The 23,680-nt window shown below is 44.6% G+C and overlaps 1 protein-coding gene across 1 annotated transcript in view; it reads left to right on the top strand.

Moving 5' to 3' along the window:
• The window catches only part of PAX5 (paired box 5), a 128,175-nt gene that overhangs the window by 58,327 nt on the left and 46,168 nt on the right, over window positions 1–23,680 (top strand). The window contains exon 6 of the mRNA XM_050987256.1: window positions 6,308–6,437. Coding sequence (XP_050843213.1) covers window positions 6,308–6,437 — 130 coding nt within the window. The remainder of the gene's footprint in view (window positions 1–6,307; window positions 6,438–23,680) is intronic.

Genomic DNA, 23,680 nt, shown 5'->3' with positions numbered 1-23,680 from the left:
ATTTACATGCAGATATTAGAGCAAAATGAAAATGAGAAACAAAGAGCAAATGGAAATGCAGCTATTTATATGTATAAAAGAAAAACAACAGGTAAATTCTTGGCATTTAGATTGGATTTGGGTGTCCCTTTGGAAAATCTGAGAATATCTGCACCAACTTATGAATTGTACTGTGGAAATGTAAAATGTAGTATATCATTTCCCTTATGCAGATAATGTGAAGATTGGGTCAAAAACAGGTCAGTTATTTTGAAGTATGAGGGTAAATGTGTTCATGGCAGGGTGCACAAGCTAATTCTCACTGCCTTCAAAGGAATGTCTGGGGAGGTGTACAATCGTAATTGGATTTGGGCTAAAATGAAGCACAGCTGTTAACTTTTTATAAACAATATATGTATTGTGAAAGGGAGGTACAGAAATACCCAGTTGAAACTTGGGGAAAAAGGTTGTACCACTGAAACCAAACTTCCACGTTTTGTGAGACAGCCGTGAACTCAATGTGGCTGAAAACAGAGAAACTAGGGTTCGGTCCCAGTTAAACGTGTAAATAACATTTGTTCCAAAGTAGGATTGGGTTTGGTGTCAGCAGTGCCCAGTGCAGGGAATATCGTGTAAATTATTAAATGGGGTGGTGGTTGGAAGGCAGCAGTAGTGAGAATTTGATGTATAGGTTTCCAGGAGCCTTTCCTACCCATATCTTGGGTGGCTGAGTAGGAGAGCATTAGGCTGGATTTTCCATTCCCATGAAATTCCAGGTGGAGCAGCAGTGGTGCCTGCAGCTGCAAGCAGTGCTGTGTTTCTGAAAGCCTGGGGAGATTAATTACAGCTGCTTGGATTAAATTCTTCAAACCATATCTAACAATACAATTTTTTTCCCTTTGTCAGGCTGCTGTGTGGGTTTCTGTGGACAGCCTGCCTGGCGTCTGCTACTTTTTCCTCTAGTTATTAATTAATTAAAAAATATTAAGATGTGATAACTTGGAGATATTTGTTGTGAGATCTGGTTTGCTGCTGCTGTCAGGGATGACCAGGGGGTGTGGTGGATGTGATCTGGGGGACAACAGTGTGCCTTTCAGGGACCTCAGTGTTTTATTTGTCAGTGAAGGCTCCTGACGCACCATCTCTGTCAGGAAGGAAGGCAGAGCACATGGTCAGTGAGGAGGCAGACTAAGCCCTGAAGCCCAAAGCTGGCACCTTGCACTGATGGTCTCAGCTCCTGTTGAGCTGCTGCTGCTACATCCTGAGCGGCACTGTGGGCCTGGGGGCAGCTGTGCCAGTGGCAGGAGAACACAGAAGGTATTATTTCATGCCTGCCTGGTGTTCTGATTTGGAATATATAGCAGATGCGAAAAAGAAACATGTGCAAGTCCCAGTGGACCCCAGCTGGCTCATTTTAATGGCCATTTGCCCTGTGAAGCAGACAGCTCTTCTCTCTCTTTGCTTGGTGCAGTCTCTTCAGCAGCATTGTGAGGTCTTTGCCCCACAAAAGGGATGAGGCGAAAAGGGGGATACATTTGTCTCACATCTTATGGGTCACAGCACTGCTGCAGGGCTCATTCCAGCCTTATAGCTCCCTGAGATTCCCACACTGGTACCTAAAAACCAGGCTGTTTCAGGGAGTGGCCTTGTTCCCTGCTGTGTGCCCATCTTTTCCTGACACTTTAGGATAAAATCCCTGGTAAATATCTAAGAGACGATTTCTGTGCACAGAGGGTAGGTTGACTTTTCGGTGTGTTATATTCAGGTATCTTCACCAGAAAAAGTGCAGGGTGAAGCTGATTGTGATCTGCCTCTCTGCTTAACTGTAGTTCAGCAGGTTTGAAAACAGTTATGAAACCCTCCTGCACCCTTTTTCTTACCATTTGCCTATCCCAATCACCACTCCAAGGGATTAATAGTTAGAAATAAAACTTTTGCAGTGGAGGTAGATTCAAAACTTAGTGCAGAAACCTTCCTGTTTGCACTTTGCAGAGATATCTAATGGGGAGGGACTGTGCAGACCCTGCTGCTGCAAGAGGACTTGTGCTGCTGCTAATGGGCGCACAGAGATTACTCCTCTCCTCACCACTGCAGCCACTGCCCCAACTCTGTCTGCCAGAGTCGAGCCAGAGCAGAGTGGGATAGGGCATGGGAACACACAAGATCTGGTCTTGCCCCTCCTTTCAGTTTGTCCTTCTCAGTCTCTCTTTTATATATACGTCGTTTCACATGTCTGTGTTTTCTCTCCTCCATGCTATGGCAGTGGTGCTCCATGCTGATGAGACAGTGCGTGGTACAACCGCAGGCAGTCATTTTTCAGGTAATTTCTAGGGTAATGAATGTCTCTTGCTTTTTCACCTACCAAGCAGAAGGTCAGGCTTCCTGGCTGCACAAGGAGGGACCCCTGGCCATGACGGTCATTCCAGGCTGTTTCTCACCAGCAGCAGTGAGAGACCACTAGTGCAGGAGCCAAATCTGAGATCCCCTTCTGCTGCTCCCACCCCAATCAGCCGGAGAAGCTCTTGGGAAGAGTCGGCAGGAGGGTTCAGCAGAGGGGTCTCAGTGAGGCCGTGGGGTGAGGGGCTGCTCCATGAGTGCTGCCTTCCCCTGGGGTTTCCTTTCCTCTCTGGATGAGGTGCTTGAAAAGAAAGAAATCTGCCTGGGGGGAATGGGAAGAGGGGACACCACTGTACCCCTCATGAGTGGTTCAACACCAAACACTGTGACCCCGCAGTGTAAGGGAGGTTTTTGCTTTTTCAGGGGGTTCTAGAGTCTCCTGACCCCTCCATGGGAGTGAGGAGAGCTGCAGACAGTACCCATAGTGTGGTTTTAGGGTGAAGGCTCCTCTGCTCTGCATTCCTGATGCCCCACTCCTTGGGGGCCAGAAGATACTTCTGCTGACAATCACCTCTCTGCAGTGCCTGGCTGTTGGCAGCACTATGTTTCCTTTTCTGCCCACAGGCAAGTGTGGGTCACTGCCACTCTGCCAGCCCAGTGCTAGCCGTGACCCCGCTGCTTTGCAGTGCAAACTGTAACTGCAGAGGTGGATGTGATGTGATGGGTTCTCCTCCATTGAGAATGCATGACGAGAGGGGAGTCCGCAGTCAGAAGGGCTGCCCCTCAGCCTGCACTTCTGCCTCAATGCTGGAAGCAGTGGTCAGTGTTTGCTCTGTGTGGCTGTTAGTGTTCAGCTGATAGTGGTTCCAAGAAGGGATCTGGGCACAGCAAAGTAGCTGGGAAATCCCTTAAAATCGGAAAAATCCCTTAAAATCCCACTACTCTTACCTCTGGGAAAAGTCGCTGGGCCATGGCAGAAGACATGCAGCTCCCATCTGCAGGAAGTTATTGGGACCAAAAGCAGGGAAGAACCCCAAATCTCCATTTTGCATGTCTTCAGTTCATTCCTGCCACAGTGCTGCTTGTCTATGGGCTCTCCATCCACACTGTGCTGAGCAACTGTAGTGCTTCCAGTCCCTCCTGCAGATGTTGTTCCATGGTTTGGGACTGCTCCACTGTATATTGTGCCAACTCATATGGTGCAGTGACATGGAAGAGCACAGGCTACCTCTGCTGTGACCCTTGCCAGGTTATGCTACACTCTGGTTGTTGCTTGCTTGACACTAGAAATGGTCACTTTCTCCAAGCTCAGAGGGTTACTCATAGCTCATTTGCATGGTGCTTTCAGGTCATTACAGCTAAAAGTCTTAACTCTGGTCCTGTTTCTTCCAGGGTCAGTTCCTTGGACTCCTGAAGGGAAGAAAGCTATGGAGTTATGCATGGAATTATGCTTGGAGTTATGCATTCCTGTGTCTGAGAATTGCAGTTGAGGGCTTAGGCTGGTTCCAGTTGGGTTTGTAGTTTGGGAAGTGCACCTCCTTCCTCAGTCCCCTCATGTGACCCAGCCGTGGTAAGGGTCCCATTCCAGCTAGATGCTTCCTCCCAAACTACAGGTGTGCAGCTCTCACTTTGTAATCGGGAAACCACATTCACTCTCTGCCTGTTGGGAGGGATGGATCTTCCTCATGGGAGGATCCAAAGAGATTTTCTAGTCTTCATATGGTGTGGTTATGGCTTTCATAGAGCAACATGGGTGAATTCAGGAATCCCCAGGGATTTGTGTGTGCTCTTCTGGAGATACCAGAAATTCCAAGCAGCAGCACACAAGGGCAGGTTTCTCCTTTGCTGTGCTTCCAGCCCATCTGTGCTTGTGCATCCTCAGCTGCTTGGGATGTCTCTGCAGGGCTATTGTTTCTCTGATGTTTTGCTAGATTAGGGTTTTGGGGAAAGAAAAAATCTGGCAGTGCCTCCATATGTGCATATACCCTGCATAGGGGAGAGGTGGGGTTGGAGTCTCCGGAAAACATGGAATGGTGCGGGAAGGCTGAGAAATGCATTGTGGTGTCATGCTGAATGAGAAGAAGGAGTTTTGATTACTCTTCTAGGAAGGAGGAAGGCTGGGACCATTATCAGAATCCTCTGCAGAGAAGGGAGATTCCCAGATCTGTTCTCTCCCAGGAGCAGAAGGGGGGGGATAAATCAGAGGCTGTCTTTGAAGCAGTGGTGGTAGACAAAAACACCTAGGTGAATGATGGCGAGGCAAAAGTGAGGGCACAGAGGGTGTTGGAAGAGGCATGAGCTGAAAGAACTGAGGAACAGTACAACTTTAATGCAAAGGTTATGTAGGATCCTAGGAGACAAGTCAGAGGACTCTGGTGCATGGGCTGGGAGCAGGACAAGGGTGGCCAGCAGTTAGTCCCTGATAAAATGTATTTTGCATGCTCATCTGCAAGAGATTTGTATGGGGATCCTTCAGGGTGACAAGCTGTACTCCTACCTCATGCAAATGGTGTCTTTAGAAAAAACCATGTTTATTACACAGAACTGTTAATACAGGATCATCCATGTAAATTACTTTCTGTTTGAGACCTGAGCTACAGAGACACCAGCATGTCTTCCTGGCTAAAGTACTGAATTAGTGGCAAGCACCAGATAATGTGCTGGGTTCTCAGAGAAACTGGCAGGAAGGAGGAGGATGTATTCATTCAGATCAGCTTTTGTTTCCTTAAAAAAAAAAGGTAACTTATTTTGGTGTCACATCTCTGGAGCTGTTCAAGGCTTAGTTGGATGGGTCCTTGAGCAACCTGGTCTAGTGGAAAGTGTCCCTGTGCATGGTAGGGGGCATATATAATAAGTTGGTTTTTAAGGTAACTTCCAATCCAAACCTGTCTGTGATTTTGTGTGTTTCTGAGTTTTGTTTTGGTTGCTCCAAAAAACCTCCATGTGATTGTGGGTTCATCTGCATTTCTTCATCTCTGCATGGCTTCTGCATTGACCTAATCTTCAGGAATTCATTAGAGATTGTCATCACAGTGGCTGCTCTTCAGTTTACCTGTTCCCACTGTAGTTCTTTATTTGAAGTCAATCTCCAGTGGATATGGGCATGACTGCTGTCTCACAAATAAGGGATCAAAACTTAAAGGGCAGGTAGCAGGGAACAGAGAACTTTGAAAGAAAACCTCCCAGATTTGTGGAAATGATCCTGACAATAAGAAACCATTGAAAAATGAAGATAAGCTTTGTGCCATATACATCCTTTAGATACATGCATTGGACTCATTGGCTATAGAATGCTGTAGCACTGGAGACCTAGAGTTATAGGACACAAACACTCTGATTTCTGAGATCTGTGCTTGCTTACCATAGCCTTTCTCAGGTAATGAGATTAGGAAGTTATTTGGAAATGGCACAGTGTTCTTACTACAGTCAGGTGATTTTTTTTTTAATAACTTAGATTTAGAAACAGTTATCTACAAATGCATCCATTAAGCAAACTCTTTGTATATACATACCTTCTCTTTCCTGTGAAATGAAGAAGAAATGCAACATTCCCAGGAAAAGGGAAGCGGAAAACCTGTTCGCACCTTCTTGTTAGTGCATGTCCCCTCAAGTGCCAACACTGAAATGTGGAGAGTGTGGAGGTTAAGAGGCATGTACATTTTCCTAACAAGAAAGTAGCTTGCACTTGGCAGGTAATCTACAAATTTTCCTCTTTCAGGAAAGCCTTGTTACATATTAATGAGTTTGGCTTTGGTTTTATAAAGAAAACCTATTTTGGTGTTCTCTGAGAACACTGGTGATAAGCACAGACCCACTTACTGAACAGTTTGAATGTTGAAAAGCCCAGTGTAAATGGGCATTGCCTTTAACACCAGCTGAACAAAGGATTTCTGAGTTCTGTATTGCATCTACTTTCTGTTGGCACAGGCAAAAAAAAGCTCTTTATTCGCAAATTTATTTCCACTAAAATGTCTTTTGTTTCTTTTTCCAGGCAACAGAATACTCAGCCATGGCCTCACTAGCTGGTGGATTGGATGACATGAAGGCCAATATAACCAGCCCTACTTCTGCAGATTTGGGAGCAAGTGTTCCTGGGCCTCAGTCCTATCCTATTGTCACAGGTAAATGATTTTCAAACACTGGTAAGTAGTGTGAATTGTCTGTACCTTCATATTGCATGATGAGGTCCTTTATGGAAGATTTGTGTCATATATGGAGTAATTTGCTCAAAAAGTCTCTTTTTGGATGTGATTTCATAGGAGCTCTTGTTGAAAGAGAGCTGAATGGCTTGTGTAAATCATTTGTGTATGTTTGTAAGCTGACAGATGGAGCCTCCATCCCTCTTGTTCAGGAAAGGATGTGCCCCTCCACCCCAAAAGTACATCTTGAATACCCCTGCATCACTGAAAAGCAGAATGCTTGCCTCTGCTTTTGGGCTTTGGAGCCATTTTTTCATAAATGCACCTGGTATGTTTGAGTGGATGGAGTTTTTATGATAGTTCAAACTAGTCTGAATTTTGGAAGCTAATTTTTTACCATTTCTGAATTGTACCTGTGCACTAAAGTTGCATTTAAATGAAAACCACAGGTTGTTTGTTCAAGGAATGCCAAATCATCTGCATTTATTCAGCAGGTGTAGAGCAAGAGTTGAGGAACAGCTAGGGTCTGATAAATGCTTTGGTCACCTATTTATTTGGGATTGATCCCATTGCTTGCAAGGAAATTGGCCAAATGGTAAGTTAACTATTAAATTGTTTCCCAAATTAGTTGTGCAAGTCAGAAAAAAGATGGGCTTTTAAAATTTAAGGCTCTGTGTTTCGTAGGAATGTTAGCTCAGTGTGTTACTGCTATGTCTAATTGTTGCAAATTTCATTGGGTTTTGTCTGTTTTGACAAAGACTGGACATAATGCTTTTTTTTTTTTTGTAGCTACAGTGGAAGATTATACTGTTTTTTATAAAGTATTGCTATGTCTTTAATGCCTTAAAATCTCATCTAGCAGAGGAGAAGTTTTGAAATCAAGTGTTGTTACAAAGTTGTTTTAACCCAGTATAGGATCAGTCTTCAGCTTTTCTTGACAAGTTTAGAAAGATTGAGAAGAGATTGGAGAGTGAAAGAAATACATGTTTACCTTGAAGTAGGATGGGAGAGACTTCTTTCAATATCTGTCTGGTTCTGAATGGGTGGTTTGAGTGTTGGACTCATAGATAAGAAAGGTGTCTAGGCGTGGATGGATGGACAGAAAGAGGGACTTCTGGAGGTGTGTGGCATGTAAGATGTAAGGAGATGGAGCATTTATACAGATATATCTACGTCCATAAGTGGTCTGTGCTGGAAGCAATGTTATCTAATATCTTCATCAGTGACACAGAAAGAGGGATCATGGGCACCCTCAGCAGATCTGCAGGTGACACCAGGCTGAGAGTGCCATTAAACCCCTGAAAGATAGGGCTATCCAAGAGGGACTTGGAAAAGGCCCAGAAGTGGCCCATGGGAATCTCATGAAGTTTAAAAACGCCAGATGCTGATGCTGCACTTAGGTTGGGGCTACTCCCAGGATTGGAGTAGCCAATCAGAGGGAGGGCAAACAGACTGAGAGCAGCCCTTAGAGAAGGACTGGTGGTGCTGGGGGGTGAGAGCTGTCCCTGCCCTGGCCATGTGTGCTGGGAGCCAGGAACCCCCCTGTGCTGGCCTGAGCCCCCAGCGTGGGCAGCAGGGGAGGGAGGGGGCATTCTGCCCCTCTGCCCTGCTCAGGTGAGACCCCACCTGCAGCGCTGCCTCCAGCCCTGAGGCCCAGCACAGGAAGGATGTGGAGCTGCTGGAGCCCGGCCAAAGGAGGCATCCTATCTGATCAGAAGGCTGGAACGGCTCTGCTATGAGGAAAGGCTGAGAGAGCTGGAATTTTTCAGGCTGGAGAAAGGAAGGCTTTGGGGAGACCTAAGTATAGCCTTTGTCATCTTCTAAGGGACTGCTCATCCAGGATTTACACCGGGCCAAAATGAGGTTCAGCCAAAAGCTGTTTGGGCTGGTACTTCTTTCTTTACCCTGGTTTAAGCACTTCTCACATGTCTCACATTGCTACTTCCTTAGAGTGTTGAGAGCTGATTGATCACATTTGTTAGAGTAAAACCTATTACAGAGGTGATACTGCAGAGTTCAATATGGATTTCACAGAGGTTCTCCCTGTGATGTTATACACTTGAGCAAAGGTTCCCAATGTTAAATTTGCTAGTTCTCCTCAAAAACATGGAGCATAGAGCAGGCATTAGGAACAGCTGGTTCTAGAAAAAAACCCTGCCATTAGTCTTAAATATGCCAGAGTGACAGCTACAACAGAATGCATTTTTCAAGACACTGGGTATTTATATCTTTAATTTGAAAGTAGCGTAGAGTTTTCTATCAACAGCATTCATAAAATGTAGATTTACATAAGCATATCAAGAGTCTTCTAAAACCTATGCCCTTTGATATGTTTTTGGAGGTAATTGTCTACCTGCTAGACTTTCATATTCTCTTTCTCATAGCCATAGGAATTGTTTTGTGTTCGTCATGCACTGGAAGCACCCAGAAATCCCCATCACCATCTGGGCCCATATTGTATGCCCAAGTCATGGTTCCTACTCTGAGGCTTCCTGAGGAGCTGAAAGGGCTGTGCAGGTTGTCAGGAGGAGGAGAGATTCAGTAGCAAGCTGTACTTTGTAATGTGCAAGGCATGTCCATTACAGTATACTTGGTAGTGCATTTCCCACTGTAGTTCTGCACAGATTCCTCTATTTTCTCCCCTAATATAAGTCATCTTTTCAGTCACAACTCTTTACCCATCCTCTTTCCTTGGTGGGACAGGGAATTTGGAAAAGGAGACACATTTTTTGACCCTATTTCCCTTGTAAGCATAAGGTGCATATTGCCATAGGAGCTTAATCTGTGGTAGGTATCTCTGAAAATCAGGAGCTGAGAAATGGTGCACAACAGTGGTTATGAGTGCTAGGTCCCACAAATGTCTGCAAGCACACCACCTATTCTGCCTTCTCAGAGCTTTTTTTGTGGTCTGTGGCCTGACCAAAGCTGTGGTTTAGGGTTCTGTGGCTGGGATGGTCAGGGGATGACAGGCTATCAGTAAGGTTACAGTCTCTGGAGAAAGGTCAGCTTTTTATCAGCCCCACTTCAGTGATAAGCCCTTATTCGTTAGAGAAATCCTGCCAGAACCACCTCCTGGTCCTTGCCCCGCTCAGTTCAGAAGAGCCTAAGCCTCACAGATCCGTGATGGCATTTTCAATGTGAACTGCTCCTCACTGCAGGAGGAATGGCCAGCGTTACCTCTGGTCTTCTCTTGAGATTCAGGAAGTTGCATTGCTTTTAATTTATTCACCTTTTTTTGAGTGTTTACACCTTTCCTTGTTTCATACAGGCTGTCCTGTGATGTATGTGAACAAACTCAGAGAATGAAGTTGAAAGCCTTGGGGGCAACATATTTTAGTATGCTAGGTAGTGTGTTTTCCCCTGTAAAAATGAGGGTTAATTGGATAAAAGTCCAGCAAATGTCCTAAGTCTGTCTTTGGTGGTGTTATTGCCTTGAGGTTGATCTCACTTCTATGTTGACATTCCAGATTATAAACAATTTTGTAACAGCTTCAGTATAATGAGACCAAGAGCTGCTTAAAACACTGTCAAATGAGTTATGGTATCCAGAGCAGCATTGGTGGAAAACATCTCTTTTACCAGGAACTCTTCTGGTTGTGTGTGTGGAGCAGAGTTGTGAACACAACTGTGTGATGTTTCAACACAGAATGGGGCTATTGGTAAGGCTGAAAAGTGGGTAAATAACTTGAAATATGAAAACCATGAGTTTGAGCCAGGAACACTTGTGTCTTTCTATAGCTGTATCTGCTGCTCAAGCTTAATCTTTTTTATGAGAAGTTCTGAAGTAGTCTGGGCTTCATATGTGAAGAGAACTTAGTCTCTTTCATGTTGTCAAGATTATAAAATAATGGTGTAAGATTATTAAATAATTTATTGGAAATATGACTGAGAACAGAACTATGAATGCAGTTTTTCATTGCTCTTCATTGCACCTACGTTGTGGTGTGGGTGGCAAAGCATTGTTGAGATTTAAGATGGCAAAGATCCTCTGTGCAGTTGTTCGTAGAAGATATATTTCTCTCTTAGCCAGCTGGCAGATCCAAACATATGGATAGATCTTGAAAATTGAAGGATTGCCTAAACATTGACACTCATGCTAGTACTTGCTGCTTAGGAGAAATGTAATCACAGCTCTCAGTACTGCTTCATCCACCGCCCCTGTTGTGCTGTGGATCACCAGCGAAATCTCTGATTAGAGAACCGTTTGCTTTCTTTGCATTGTTTTTATGCCACATTAAATAGTAAGTTTAAAAAAACCCCTTCAGTCACTTCATGCTGCCCCAGCCTGTAAGGGCTCTCTCCATTTACAAGCCAATGACATAGGTCCAGCACATTGCTGCTGTTGTCAGCAGTTTCCAAGCAGCCTGTGATTGTTACTAATTACCTGCAGATGCATTTTCCCTGCTTTGACTTGCCGATTTCAGCATGGTTGGTGTCACATTGAGAGGATAAAGCCACGTTAAACTGAAATCTTTTATGGCTCTCCAGTGCCGCACTGGGGGTGGATTGATGAACCTGCAGCAGCCAGTGTGTATGTGTCCAGCAGCTGTGTCCAGCCGCCGAGTCAGTATGTTCTTACAGAGGCAGGAGTGGCTGCTGGCCAGGCTCACCTCACCCAGGGGCAGAGAAGCATCATTTACTGGACTGGGGTGTGATGGGAACTCTGAATCACCCCATTAAAAGAAGTGTCACAGGGCACAGTTTCGTCAGAGGGCTTTTTGTCTAGCAAATGGTGGAGTAGAGGAGCCTAGTCTTCTTCCATGTTGGTACATCTCTATCAACTTTGGCTCACCTGCTCTTCCTCACAGGCAGGGAGAGACCAGGACTCTGCCAAGTATGGACAAGTTATGTCTTATCCTCTGCATTCAAACCTGCAGCCACAGCTTGGAGTGTTACGTTCCTTGCTTCTTTTTGTGGTCAGCCTTGTAGGCAATGGCTCTGGAGAGCCAAATCCATGGACTTTGCTGCCCATTTTGTATGCACATCAAAAAGGCAAAAAAAAAAGAGAACAAGAGCAGGATCAGTGGCAATTTATTATTTGGAGAGATGGAGAAGGAGAGACATTCCCAATGGCTGTCGTCTTAGTTACCTGCTGTGGCTTGCATTGCTGGACTCTGCCACTAGACATAGGTGATCCCAGATGTGAAGCTGAACTGAACATAGAGCAGAGTCCTCCTCCCCTGGAAGAGCAGCCTGACCTTTTCATTGCTGTAGGTGTATCCAACATCTTAGGTGTAGGACATTGTGACAGGTAGTTAGTTATTCATATGTGGCACAGATCTGTGGCTAATGCAGGTAACAGGAATATGTTTAGCAATCCATATTCCTGGAATAATGTTCTCTTTTTGTAATTAGGGAACACTGTTGCTAAAATGGGACAAATGCAGGCCAAAAGACATTTCTTTCTACTGTTCTGTGGTGAATTGCAGTGCTCAGTTTGCATCTCAACGTGTTTTGCCTTAAGAGAGCTCAGTCTCATCTGCTCCCTGAGTCTTCATGCTACTTTGTTTGTGCCATCATGATGTAAGTGCAATTTATGAGCCACTGTTTTGCTGGGTTTTGTTAAATGGAAGGTATTATTTGTCCTTCTGAAGCTACGCGTGAGATGGTGGGACTGCATGAATTCTGATGCCTTCAATAGGAGGAAAGAAGTCACTACTCTAAAATCCCAGGCTGAGCTCTTGCTGGGATTAAAGACTAATGTATTTCAGCATTTAGCTCAATGCAATCCAAAAGGACCTCTTGGTTTTTTAACAAGAAAACAAGGAGCAGTAGGATGCAGATCACTTCCAGAAGAGTGGTAACAGATCATTCTCAGCCTGTGGATGGAGGATTCATCTGAGCAGCTCCAGAAACCAGACTGTGGCTGGAGGGGAAACCCCCTGACTCCACAGGCTAGAGTTAAGGTATTGAATTTGGACTCAACACCTACTTTTTTGCATAGCCAAGTTAGCAGGGCTGGGTGAACTCCAGAATTTCTTTCTAATCTCAGCTGCCCTGTGTTTCTGTGGTTGGCTCTGTGCTTCCATGCTTCTGGGTAGAGCTGTGTGTCATTGCTTCTTTGGTGGGGTTGGGCCCAGGGTGGCTGTGGGACAGCCTGCAGTCCATGTTACTAGGACCACTGGTACCTTCTGGGGGTCTGCCTGTACCAGCCTGCGCATGAAAATAGAGTAGGTGGGTAAGGAAGCTTTCTCATAATTTATTTTGCTTTTCGTACATGATTTTAAGGGAACATTTTAGAGATACCACAAAACATGGAAGGAAAATATGGAGGTTTTGCTTTCCATTGTTTCATTTTTTGGGGGGGTGGTTTTGAATCTTTGTATCCTTTTCCTTTTTTCAGTCAGAGAATCATTCAGGTTGGGAAAGGTCTCCAAGATCATCGAGTCCAACCACTAATCCAGCACTGCCACGTCTATGATTAGCAATGTCTCCAAATGTCTACATGCCATTTAAATCCCTCCAGGGACATCACTGCAGTGGACAGCCTGTTCCAGTGCCTGACAGCCTTTTCAGTGCAGACAATTTCCCTGATGTCCAATCTAAGCTTCCCCCTTGCTGCAATTTGAGGCCATTTCATCTTCTATTGCTTTCTAGTGACCAGAAAAAGATACCAGCCTTCAAACTCCTTGCCTGGGATTCTTGACCTGACTGAACTTCTCTGATGAAGATTTTAAGGGCTGTGTTCCTCTGGTAATGGCTGGGAGAGTGTAAGCATAAGAGAGGACATTTGGGTTGTGTAAACATCTTGACATGTGGCCTATTTCTTTTTATGGCTTTGGAAATTAGGAGTCCGAGGGGTACACAAGAAAATCTGAGAGTTCAGTCTGAAGAGTATGTGGTGAGGTGTGCACATCCAGGTAGAATATTTAACCAGTCTGGATAGGTGAGGTGGAATGTGGTCATAGACTGAACATTTGGCCCACAAAAGAAGGAAAGGCTACCTTTCTGTTCCAGGTCTTGGCTGGATTCTGGGTACTCATCCCCCATCAGAACAAAGTCGCGACCTCTTTCCAAGTTCCACTTCTTTTTAATTTTTACTTTTGCTGTGCTTAAGACTAAAGTTTAACTCTGCTTTCTGACTGTAGTGCTGGCAGGAGCCAAGGAAGGAGTGCTTTTCCTCTGTCTCAAGCTGAATTTGATCTGCCTTTTATGGAGCATTTTTGATGGGCATCTGAGACATATTTTTTGTGTCCAGTTGAAACAATACTGTGATATTTAGAGGCAAAAAAAGCTCCCAATAGATACCTTTGAGGAATATATATTGAAACAGAACTTTTCTTTCCTTCATGCACACCTGATGTTTAGAGTGAAGACTGCTATTATTTTAGAGGTGCAAAAGTGTGATACAGGGTTAGTAGTTCATTATCAAGAAGTAAAAATGTGCCTTAATAATGATGGTAAAAGCATTGTGAAATCTGCTGGAGGCAGTTCCTGGGGGAGAAGGGGGAATGTTTATTTTAATTTGTATATTACTGTAGTCAAAAAGAATGAACCTAAGAATCTCCTATCTAGCTGATTCAGCAGTTGAAGGTTGTTTATTGTCAGGAATTCAGGTCTAAATCCAGATCTTGCTGACCACAATGAGAAACCTGGTTTCAGGTTCATAGAAAACACTATTTGTCCGTTAAACAAGTAGCATTTACTACTTTGTATTTTAAGAGTGACTGGGGCAAAAGTGTTGTAAAAAGAAGATCTGTTGAGGAAGATGATAATTTAGGTGGCTTTGCAACTGGAAATGCCAAGGTCTGGAGAATAACCATGTTGGAAAACATATATTATGCTCTTTATCCTCTGTCTTTTCTGAGAAGTAGAATTTCTGTGTAGAGGTAACATAGGTGTTTGTAGAGACTTGGAGACCCTCTCTCAGACATTTTTGAGCTCCCTGTCATGGGGGAGAGAAAAAAGCAGAGATCATAAAAGCACAGAGGAAATTCACAGTGATGTGAAGTGTTACACAGGCCTGTTGACATGTGAGGCTGGGAACAGCCCACACACTTTTTGTCCCTGCTAAGATGAAAGCTAGCAGTGTATTTGTCCCTGTAGTGCCAGCATGGTGATGGAATAAATCCACTTTTTACACTCCAGCTGTGGATTCTGGCCCCCTTGGTTGCCTGCTTATATTTGATTCTCACAGTGGCACAGCATTGGACTGTCTTTGCTGATGTCTCACCATTTAGGAGGTCTGTGGTTGGTCATCCCTCTAGCAAGAGCTCCAGATGGAAAGAAGAAAACACCTGCAGAAGGTGACTTGTTCAAAGAATTTCTGCATATTAGGTGAGGGATTCTCATCAGAATGTGCCTGTTTCTTTCCAATGGCTTTTGAGGGAAGGAGAAGTGTTTAGTTTAAGCTGGACCTGCACAGGTGGGATGGACCTGCCCCGGAGAAAGAAGGAAGGGTCACCTGAAGATACTGGGGAGAATTGTTATCCAGCTGATAGTCAGCAGCACTTTTACAGTTGTGCTTTCACCAGCTGACTGACAGGAATTAAATTATTTTTATTTAAGATTAACAAATATTTTTATTTTTTTCAATGAAAAGTTATTTCAGTTTGTACTTCCTGTTCCAACTCTCTGAAATAAGCGTAATGTAACTTTTCCACAACTCTTTTTCTCCCTCTTTTTTTCTCCCCTCCCGTCCCTATCCTCAACTTAGCACAGTTTTGAAGAAAGTAAAGAAAATATTTGGATTTGTTAATACTACATTTTTCTTCTGGAAAAATGCTTTGGTGGGTTTTTTTTGTTGTTGTTGCCTAGTTGTAATAACAATAAAAAGTCTTCTTCTGAGGCTATATACAGGTCATAAAACCTGTCATATAACCTGTCCTTACTTGGAAATGTTGATCTTGTTTAAATATGGAACATAATCACAGAATTGTACTTTAACTTCTGCAGGACTGTTTTGAAGTGCAGATTGGTATTGGTAGATGGATGGTTTCAAGTGAAAAGTTATGCTAAGGGTTACAGTTTAGTTTCTACATTTAATGGATAAATGTGCAAATGCATTTCCCAATAATCTATTCATCACTCACAATAGGATCTGCCATGTTAAAGACTTGAGAAAAGGCCACATAAACTCCTGTGGAAAGCAGCCAATCTGAAAAACAAAAGTGTAATTTTTAATGAGAAGACAGTCTAACTGCGACACCGTTGAGTTTTTCCATTTTTATGAATTCTTATCTTGCTATTAAAGAAGAAGTGCATTTGAGAAAGCAAACGAGGGCACTTGTACCCCACTAAGACCCAGGCTATTAACTGCCTCTTTTGATGATGTACGGCCTGACTCTGTTGGGAGTTTGGCTGTGGATTTAAAATGTTGAATTTAACTATGGTAAACATATTTTGGTGCAAAGCATGTATAATAACAATTTGCATTTACATAGCATCTTTTACTTAAGGATTTTGCAATGTCTAATTAATTAAATCTGTTTCCCCCTGCCCCAAATACCACTGTGGTATGGATAATAAATGCAATTTTAAATCGAGCAGCTATAGCAGGAGGATTAAGACAAGAGGGTTCTCGTGCCTTCGTGGTGGTCCTGATTGTGGCGGGCTTGTTCTGCAGACATGCTGAGCAGCTTCATCTTGTGCTCACAGTGGTCTGAAGCACCCTGAAAAAAAAAAGATATCAAACCAGCTCCACATTGGTGGGTGGAAAGTGCTCTGCAGGCTTCATGCACAGTGTCTTATGCTGGTGTTTGGGTCCTGGGGATGCTCACATGCAGATGTGCCACCCACCCCATGGCAGCTGGGGGGGTTGGGTGCTCAGGGCGGGCTGGCCGCTTTTACAGTGGCTTCTTCAGCTGACAGGTAGAATTTCTCACTGACAGGTAAATGCTGAAATCTGTTGGAGATCTCCAGTTTGGAAATAATTAAAAAAAAAAAAAAAAGAAGAGAGGAAAGGTCAGCATTCTTATTAGCTTAAATGCTTTCTTAATTGCTTTTTCTTTTGGCCCACAACAATAACAAAACATCTGAGCGTTTTTGTGCAAGCCACCAAAATGATATTTCCAAGTGAGTAGAAGGATGCATTGACATCTGTGCTTCTGCACAGCACAACAATAAAATCTAGTGGCAATCTGAGTCAGGCTGCAGAAGTTGTTTCTAGGACAAGGTAACTGTTTTGATGACAGTAGTTGAAGACCTCTGAAAGATATTGAGGTGCTGGAACGTGTCCAATGACAATTAATGGAGGTGGGAAGGGTCTGGCACACAAGTGTTATTATTAGGTGTGGTGAGGGAGCTAAGGAGCTCAAAAGCAGACCCCGGCGTCCTTCTGTCTCTCTACGGCCTCCTGACAGGAGGGTGGAGCCAGGTCGGAGTCAGGCTCTGCTCCCGGGACAAGAGGACACGGTCTCAAGATATGCTGGGGAAGGCTTACATCTCATTGGAGGAATTGGGAAAACATCTTCAATGAAAGGGCTGTTCAACCCTGGCACAGGCTGCCCAGGACAGTGGTGGAATTGCCATCCCTGGAAAGATTTACAAGCCATGTGGATGTGGCACCTGGAGACATGGGCTATTGATGCCCTCAGCACTGCTGGGGGATGGCTGGACTTGGTGATTCTAGAGAGCTTTTCTGATGTAAATGGTTCTGTTATTCTGTCACTGATGATATGTGGCCTTTATTTGCTTAATAGGAATTAATTCTTATATGATTCCTGACTGGTTGGGAGATTATGCATTTGCAGCGATTTGACTCTGACACTAGTTTTGGGAAATGAGTAGAGGAAATAATAAAAGAGACAATTCTGAGTCTTTGTGCACTCCAGAGCAATGGAGAGCGTGCCAGGAGGATACTTGCTCTCTGCTATGTCCTTACACCTTCCTACCATTCCCTAGAAGTGGGAGCATGATTTCATTTTTTTTTTAATCTAGGAGAAATCTAGGTGAAACTTAAGATGACTCAAGAAAGAAAAACTTCAAAGTGTAAAATGTTTGAAGTCATGTTTTAATAATGCTGCAGTGTATTTTTTGAGGAAAGTTCTTGTTTTTGTTCTCTTTTCTTTGAAAGAGCTCTTCCTGTAGTTCTGTCCCTGGAAAACACTATATTAGCCAAGAATAGAGATTTTATAAGCCTATGGGGTTTTTCTGTTTTGTTTTGTTTGTTGGTTATTTGTTTGTTTTGTTTGTTTAGTTTTGGGTTTTTTTGCAATGAACCATTGTTTCTTTATAATTTCATATTACATTAAGGCAAAAAATATGTGATTTTTGGGTTTCGTATTATTTCTCCTAAAAATGTTGAACAGTAATAAAAAATATACAAAAAGAAAAATGAAATAGAAAAAAAGAGAAATGTCACTGGCACTTCATCTAAATACAAGTTGCCTGGCTTTGAGCTGCTTGATGGAATTGGCACATCTACCAGCAGTGAGGAATATAACTTGTGGAAATCCCACAAGAATCAGCAAGGATGAGGACTGCCTGTGCTGCCACAGACTTGACACCTGGCTTGGGATTTTCACACAGATGTGGCTCAAAACTAAATTCAGTAAAACAAGCGAAAGGAGTGTTGAGGTCCCTCTGGAATTTCCCTTCTTTTCATTGTACATTCGTTACAACAATCTGAAATCCTTGAGCACAGCCCTGTGATGACATTTTAGCTTTTTGGAACACTTACCTTCTGGAAAAGGCCCATGTATCAGCAGTATCCCTCTAAAGAGGGATGCGTGGGTTATCCCCTCCCCAGCTGGCTTCATCTCTGGCCCTTTTGGATCCAGACCTTGTGGTCTCCCCACATGTAAGCATCCTCCTGGGGGAAGGATGGTCCTTGACCACTGGGACTTACAGACTGCGTGAGTATGTAGTGTGTGGGAGAGTGTGGTGGGGAGGCAGCAGGTGTTGCTGCAGCTGCACTAATTGCAAGGTCCATAAGAGGTGGGGTGATGCTGCGGGCTGTGGATAAGACTGTCAGCAAATCAGGTGTTTGCGGCTAAACAGAGGCCTTGTTTTTGCTCCTTCTGTCCTTGTTAATATAGTTATATGGCACATGGACACAAGCTGTTCCCAGGCCTTGGTGTAGCCTTGAGCAGGTCTGGTAGCTGTTCACACTGTAGGAAAACTGTGTCCTCTGTTGCCTAAGCTGTGTATGCTAGCCAGTGAAGGCAGTTCCAAATGCATCCTGGTCCAGCTTCACCCCCATGCTGATGCAGAGACAGCCAAGCTGTCTGGTATAGACACTGAACCACAGCAAACTATGAGTCTTGTGGAGCCAGGGCATTGCCTGGCCTAGTCTGGATGGCAAAGCTGCATCTGGCCCCTGAGTTCTCTGGAGAGCATTGTCCATGTCTCCCTGTGGGGCTGCACTGGGGATGGTCAGCATCGGAACAAGAACACTGGGGGTAACAGGGACACAAGGGACATCACCTGGCGCATGAACACGGGGTTCAGGGTTGCAGAGCACACTTCTGCTTTGTGTGTCTTCGCCTGCAGCTGCTGAGGCCATACCAGGAGGTGCTCCATGAATCCCCATGACCTGCCCCAGAGCATCCCAATGGCTTTGTCCACTCTAGAGAGACCAGTGCACATTCTGCAGTCAAATGTTTGACCAAAAGAGGTACAGCTGCTGTGGCCTTCCACTGTAGGGATATGCAAGGCTGCAGAAGTCACATCTGATCTTACGGGGACATGCAGAGGTGGGATTATCACCTTATGGCCTGGTGACTTTGTCCATTGTATAAGGGCTCACTTAACAGGTTTGAGGATGCACTGCTGCATCTTCCTACTCAGGAGACAGATTTTATCCATCTCTTTTAGGGACTTCACTACCTTCAAGTCTTGATATTACCTCAGGTTTTAATGAGACGTGATCTTAAGTTCTTAATATATGACTAGGGTATCATTGGGCCCTACTGTGACATGCATGAAGCAGCTCTGTGGTGCCCTGTGTGACATTGCCTCTCTGCCCTGACCAGCATGTGGTAGACAGGAGTGCTTGTCCCCTGTACTTGACCCCTTGAGAAGACGGAAAGCCACTGCTCCTGTGCATCATGGCACCCAAGGGCTTGTAGACCACAGAGTTGTTTCTGTGCTTTCCTCTGCCAGACACTGCCTGCAGACCCTCAGAAAAATGCTCCCTTTCTGTAGGGCTGCTCTGAGCTCTTCTGGCTGCAGCTGGCCTCTGGTGCAGCAGAGGAGGTCTGTCCTGCTGGGTAGACAGAGAATGAATTTGCAGTCCTCATGGAGGGGAATGCGCTGCTATGGTTGTGGGCATGGTGTTCCCCCAGTGCTAGCTGCTGTCATCTCCTTCATTCCTCTGTCCCCACTAAGTGGCATAAAGAGGTTGTAGGCAGCAGGGATCAGCAGTTGCACCACAGGTCTGGGAGAGGAGGGGAGTGAGTGTGAAATTTGGCTATCCCTCTGGGATGCTGTCCCAGCCTCTCCTCCCCATGGACCCACAGGAGTGATTAGGGGCACATCTGCTTTGCTCAGCATCACATACACCCTACAGAGAACAGAGCAGCTCTGCCCCCATCATACAAAGTGCTGTCCTGAATGTACTCCTTTTTCTGACTTTTCTAATTATTCCTGCCCAATCATTCTTCAAGTTTTCTTTTAAGTATTTTCCCCTTTCTTCTCTCACCATCTTTCTTCTCCCCTAAAACTCTGACACTCCTCTCTGGTGTATTGAGAATGTCAGTGAAATTGAAGGCTGGAATGTCTCAGGTCTTTATGATGATGAATTACTTTCACTGCCAAACCTTTTATTGTCTGTGATTTGGAAAGAAGGGAAGCTGATTTATTGTGGCCAACTGTCATGCCATTTAATACAGTTATAAATCCTGACACCACGATGGCCGCTGTTGGCCAGGGACCCCCTCTGGCCACTGTCCTGTCCTGTTTTTGTCCATGGTGACTGTCTTCAGCTGAGGAGCAGGCAGGTCAAAATGAGAGCTGGGAGTTGCCACTTGAAGGGTAATGGCTGAGGATCAAGCAAGCCTCAAGTGTCTGACCCAGACACAGGCAGGCTCCGCGGCCCCCAGGTCTTGGGGTGGGTCCCATGGTCCTGGGCATCCCTACAACATCCTCCCATCCTGGCACTGGCACTCATGGATTGCTTCACTCCTGCTTGAATGTGGCAGAAAGGAAATATCACATGGGGCTTGGAGCAAGATCCCTTTCCACCCCCAGTATGTCAACATTTCCATAGCTTCACTACTTTTATCACAGAATCTAGGTAAAGTGCCTGATTTCAGCTTTTCATCTTATTCCAGGATTTTAAAAAAAATGCCTTAAATAGCATAAAAATAGCATATAGGTTGTTGACTTGGACTTTGTTGATCCCTAATTAAGATGTAAAATTGAGGGTGTACATATTTGTTCTGTGAGGAGTAGAAAACCACTCATGACATTAGCAACGGTGCTTGGATGGAAATGCCTCAATCTCAGAAGAATCCCAGATGCAGATCATAAATATTGATCTTTGTGAGATGAAAAATTTCAGCATGGGTTTAATGGGTTTAATGGTTTAATGTCACTGGTGGAAGCTGTTGGATTTTCTTTTCCTCTGTGCTTATGTAGCAAGCTGAATAAACAATTGTCAATATACTCATGTCTGGCCATTTCTGGATCCACCAGTGGGCTGCTGGGTCGTGTTCACCCCTGTCAGCATTGACAGGGCTCCCCTGCATGGGCAGGAGGTAGCAGGCATGTCTGCATAGGAGCAGGTAGGACAGTGAAGCCCCGGGTCGCCTGGCTTCTGGCTGAGCATTGGCAGCCCCTGGCACAGCAGCACTGCACTGGCCTGGCTGCACACGCCATGGCCCTGAGCAGGGATGTGACCTGCCAGAGCATCATCAGGGCTGGCCAGGGGTGCAAGGCTGTGCCTTGGGACCAAAGGGATTCCCACTGAGGCAGGGTTGCGTGCTGTCTGGGCTTCTCCTTCTGCTCTTGCTGCTTCCAAAAGCTCTCTGGATGTCACTACTCTCCTTTGCAAGTTCCCTGGAAGGCCATGTTTTCCCCTCTCTCCTGGTTCCTCAGCTGGATCAGCTTACCTGCTTTCCCACACGTGGCTGGGAATCATGAAGCTGGGGATCATCCCAGCCCACCAGGACATGGTAGGGACCCAGGGGTCTGCAGCCTGAAGGCCTGCCTGGATTCTAGTACCCTCTCCAGGCCATCATGTGTAGTTCTTAGACCTGGGTGCAGTGTCACCCCAGCTGCCAGGCTGGGAGGAGGAGGTGAACGGCCCTGCCCCTCCTGATATGACATAATGTGTCATGTCATGTCATGTCATGTCATGTCATGCCATGTCATATCTAAATAATATCAATAATATATCATATAATAATATAATACAATCATATCATATCAATCATATGATATCATTAGTCCTGCAGATGCTCTGGAGCAGCACCTGTACCAGTAGGGCCTTTTGGTGCAGTTCATATCACAGCAATCACAGCACAGCACATCCCGGGTAGTGGCAGCCCCACTCATGGTGGATGGGGTATCAGGTCATCAGCATTTTCAGATGCCCTTTATGAAGTGGCCATGGTGGCAGCTGGTGGTTCAGAGGTCATCTCCATTTTTCCTCACACACTTTCCTGGTGCCTGGGAAGGTCCCAGAGGTGACTGCATTTCCTGGTATGAGCCCTCTGAGTTGTCTGCGGACAGCAAGATCTTTTAGCAGGTCTGTGGGATGAGTCCTGAAGATCTGAGCCCTGCTGAAGGAGGCCCTCCCTTGGGAGCAGTGTCTCTGCTCCCAGGGCAGCTATCAGCCTGAGCCAAAGCTGTGGACCTCAGTAATGTGCAGGACCACTGCTCAGGGCTGGCATGTCCCTTTTTGTAAATGTTAAATGTTTGTTAAATGGGCTGAACATGTGGGGTTGGCAAAAGTCTGGATTTCCCTTTCGTGATGAGGCAGAGGTTGGAGGCCAGCCACCTCCCCCCATACATCTCATACATATCCATTCAATTTTGGGAGCATCTGTGCCACCGCAGTGAAATGCTAACAATGCTGCTTTTCATACTACAGGTCCTACTGTTTGTTTTTCCCTTGTACTCCAAGGAGTTGTCTGGAGTCCTGTTACAGTGAGAAGAGTTCATAGTTCTTCACATACTGATGGCAGTTTCCTTCTAGTCTTCTTGACTGCAAAGAGAAGCTAGAAAACAACTTCTGGGCATTTGTAAAAATCGAAACCGTTGAAAAGAAAAAAAGGAGAAATTTTTTCTTTAAATATCTCTTGGTAACTCAGTCCCCTTAATGATTTTTCTGGGGTGTTTAGCATCTAGCTGTGTATTTACATGAACAGGGATCCCCCAGACCACAAACTTTTCATGCTGCTGATCCTCTTGGTCATCCTACATCTTTCCAGCAGCACAGTGATTACTGTGGAGACAGTCTCACCAAGCCTGCTGTGCTGCTCTTATTAGAAGTATTGCTGTGCTGCAGAAGGAAAACAACAATAAAGGGAATATGTTGCTTCTGCATGCGTTAAGAGCACTGATCAAACCACAAGAGATCCCATTTCAGACATAATGTGCATTGGAGGGCAAAATTAGATTGAGGAGTAAATGGAGCCTAAAATCTCCATAGCTTTATTCGTCAGAAAGCTGTTTCATTGCGTGGTTTAATTCTCCTATTTCTTTCATTCACTGCATGTAGCATGCTGGCTAGAGTGCATTTTAGAAATAAGGCAACGAAAAACCCCTTCTTAATTTGGCAGTGGTTGTGAGGTGTGTAAGGCTGTTCAGACCAAAGATGTAAGGTGATATGAATTGCAGAAACAAGTTACTCAACAGCAGAAAAACAGCCAAACTGGCACTTTCTACATTTTAGCAGAATTTTGGTTTGTAATTGTTATTTTATATTTTGGCTTTTGATTTTGGTTTCCTTTGCATTTATTTAATTCTGAACTCTTTAAAGTCTTATTATTTCTATTTGAAAGTTTTATTTCATTGCTGCTTGTGAATTACACTGCATGATGAATGGCACAACCAAAAAATAACATTTTTTAGGCTAAGACCTGCCATGATGGTAAGCCCATTCTTTTTATGTGGGATTTTTTTTCTCTCTGCTTTAAACATGTCAGTTTGACAGGAGGAGGCTAACTGGTCTCTCAGAGGTTTTTTGCCTTTGTAGGCAACACTTGATATAATTTTCAAACTAATACAAATTGCCAAGAAGAGCACTTGGTGTGCAGTGAATCCCTTCTAAAACAGTGAAAACTGCAGATCAGTATAGCTGGCACCAGTGGAATGACCAGAGCAGAAAGATAAGCCCA

This window comes from Serinus canaria, chromosome Z (genome assembly GCF_022539315.1).
Source record: "Serinus canaria isolate serCan28SL12 chromosome Z, serCan2020, whole genome shotgun sequence".
Classification (NCBI taxonomy): domain Eukaryota; kingdom Metazoa; phylum Chordata; class Aves; order Passeriformes; family Fringillidae; genus Serinus; species Serinus canaria.
Note: the sequence above shows the minus strand (reverse complement) of the source record. Positions and strands in the feature narration are given on the sequence as shown.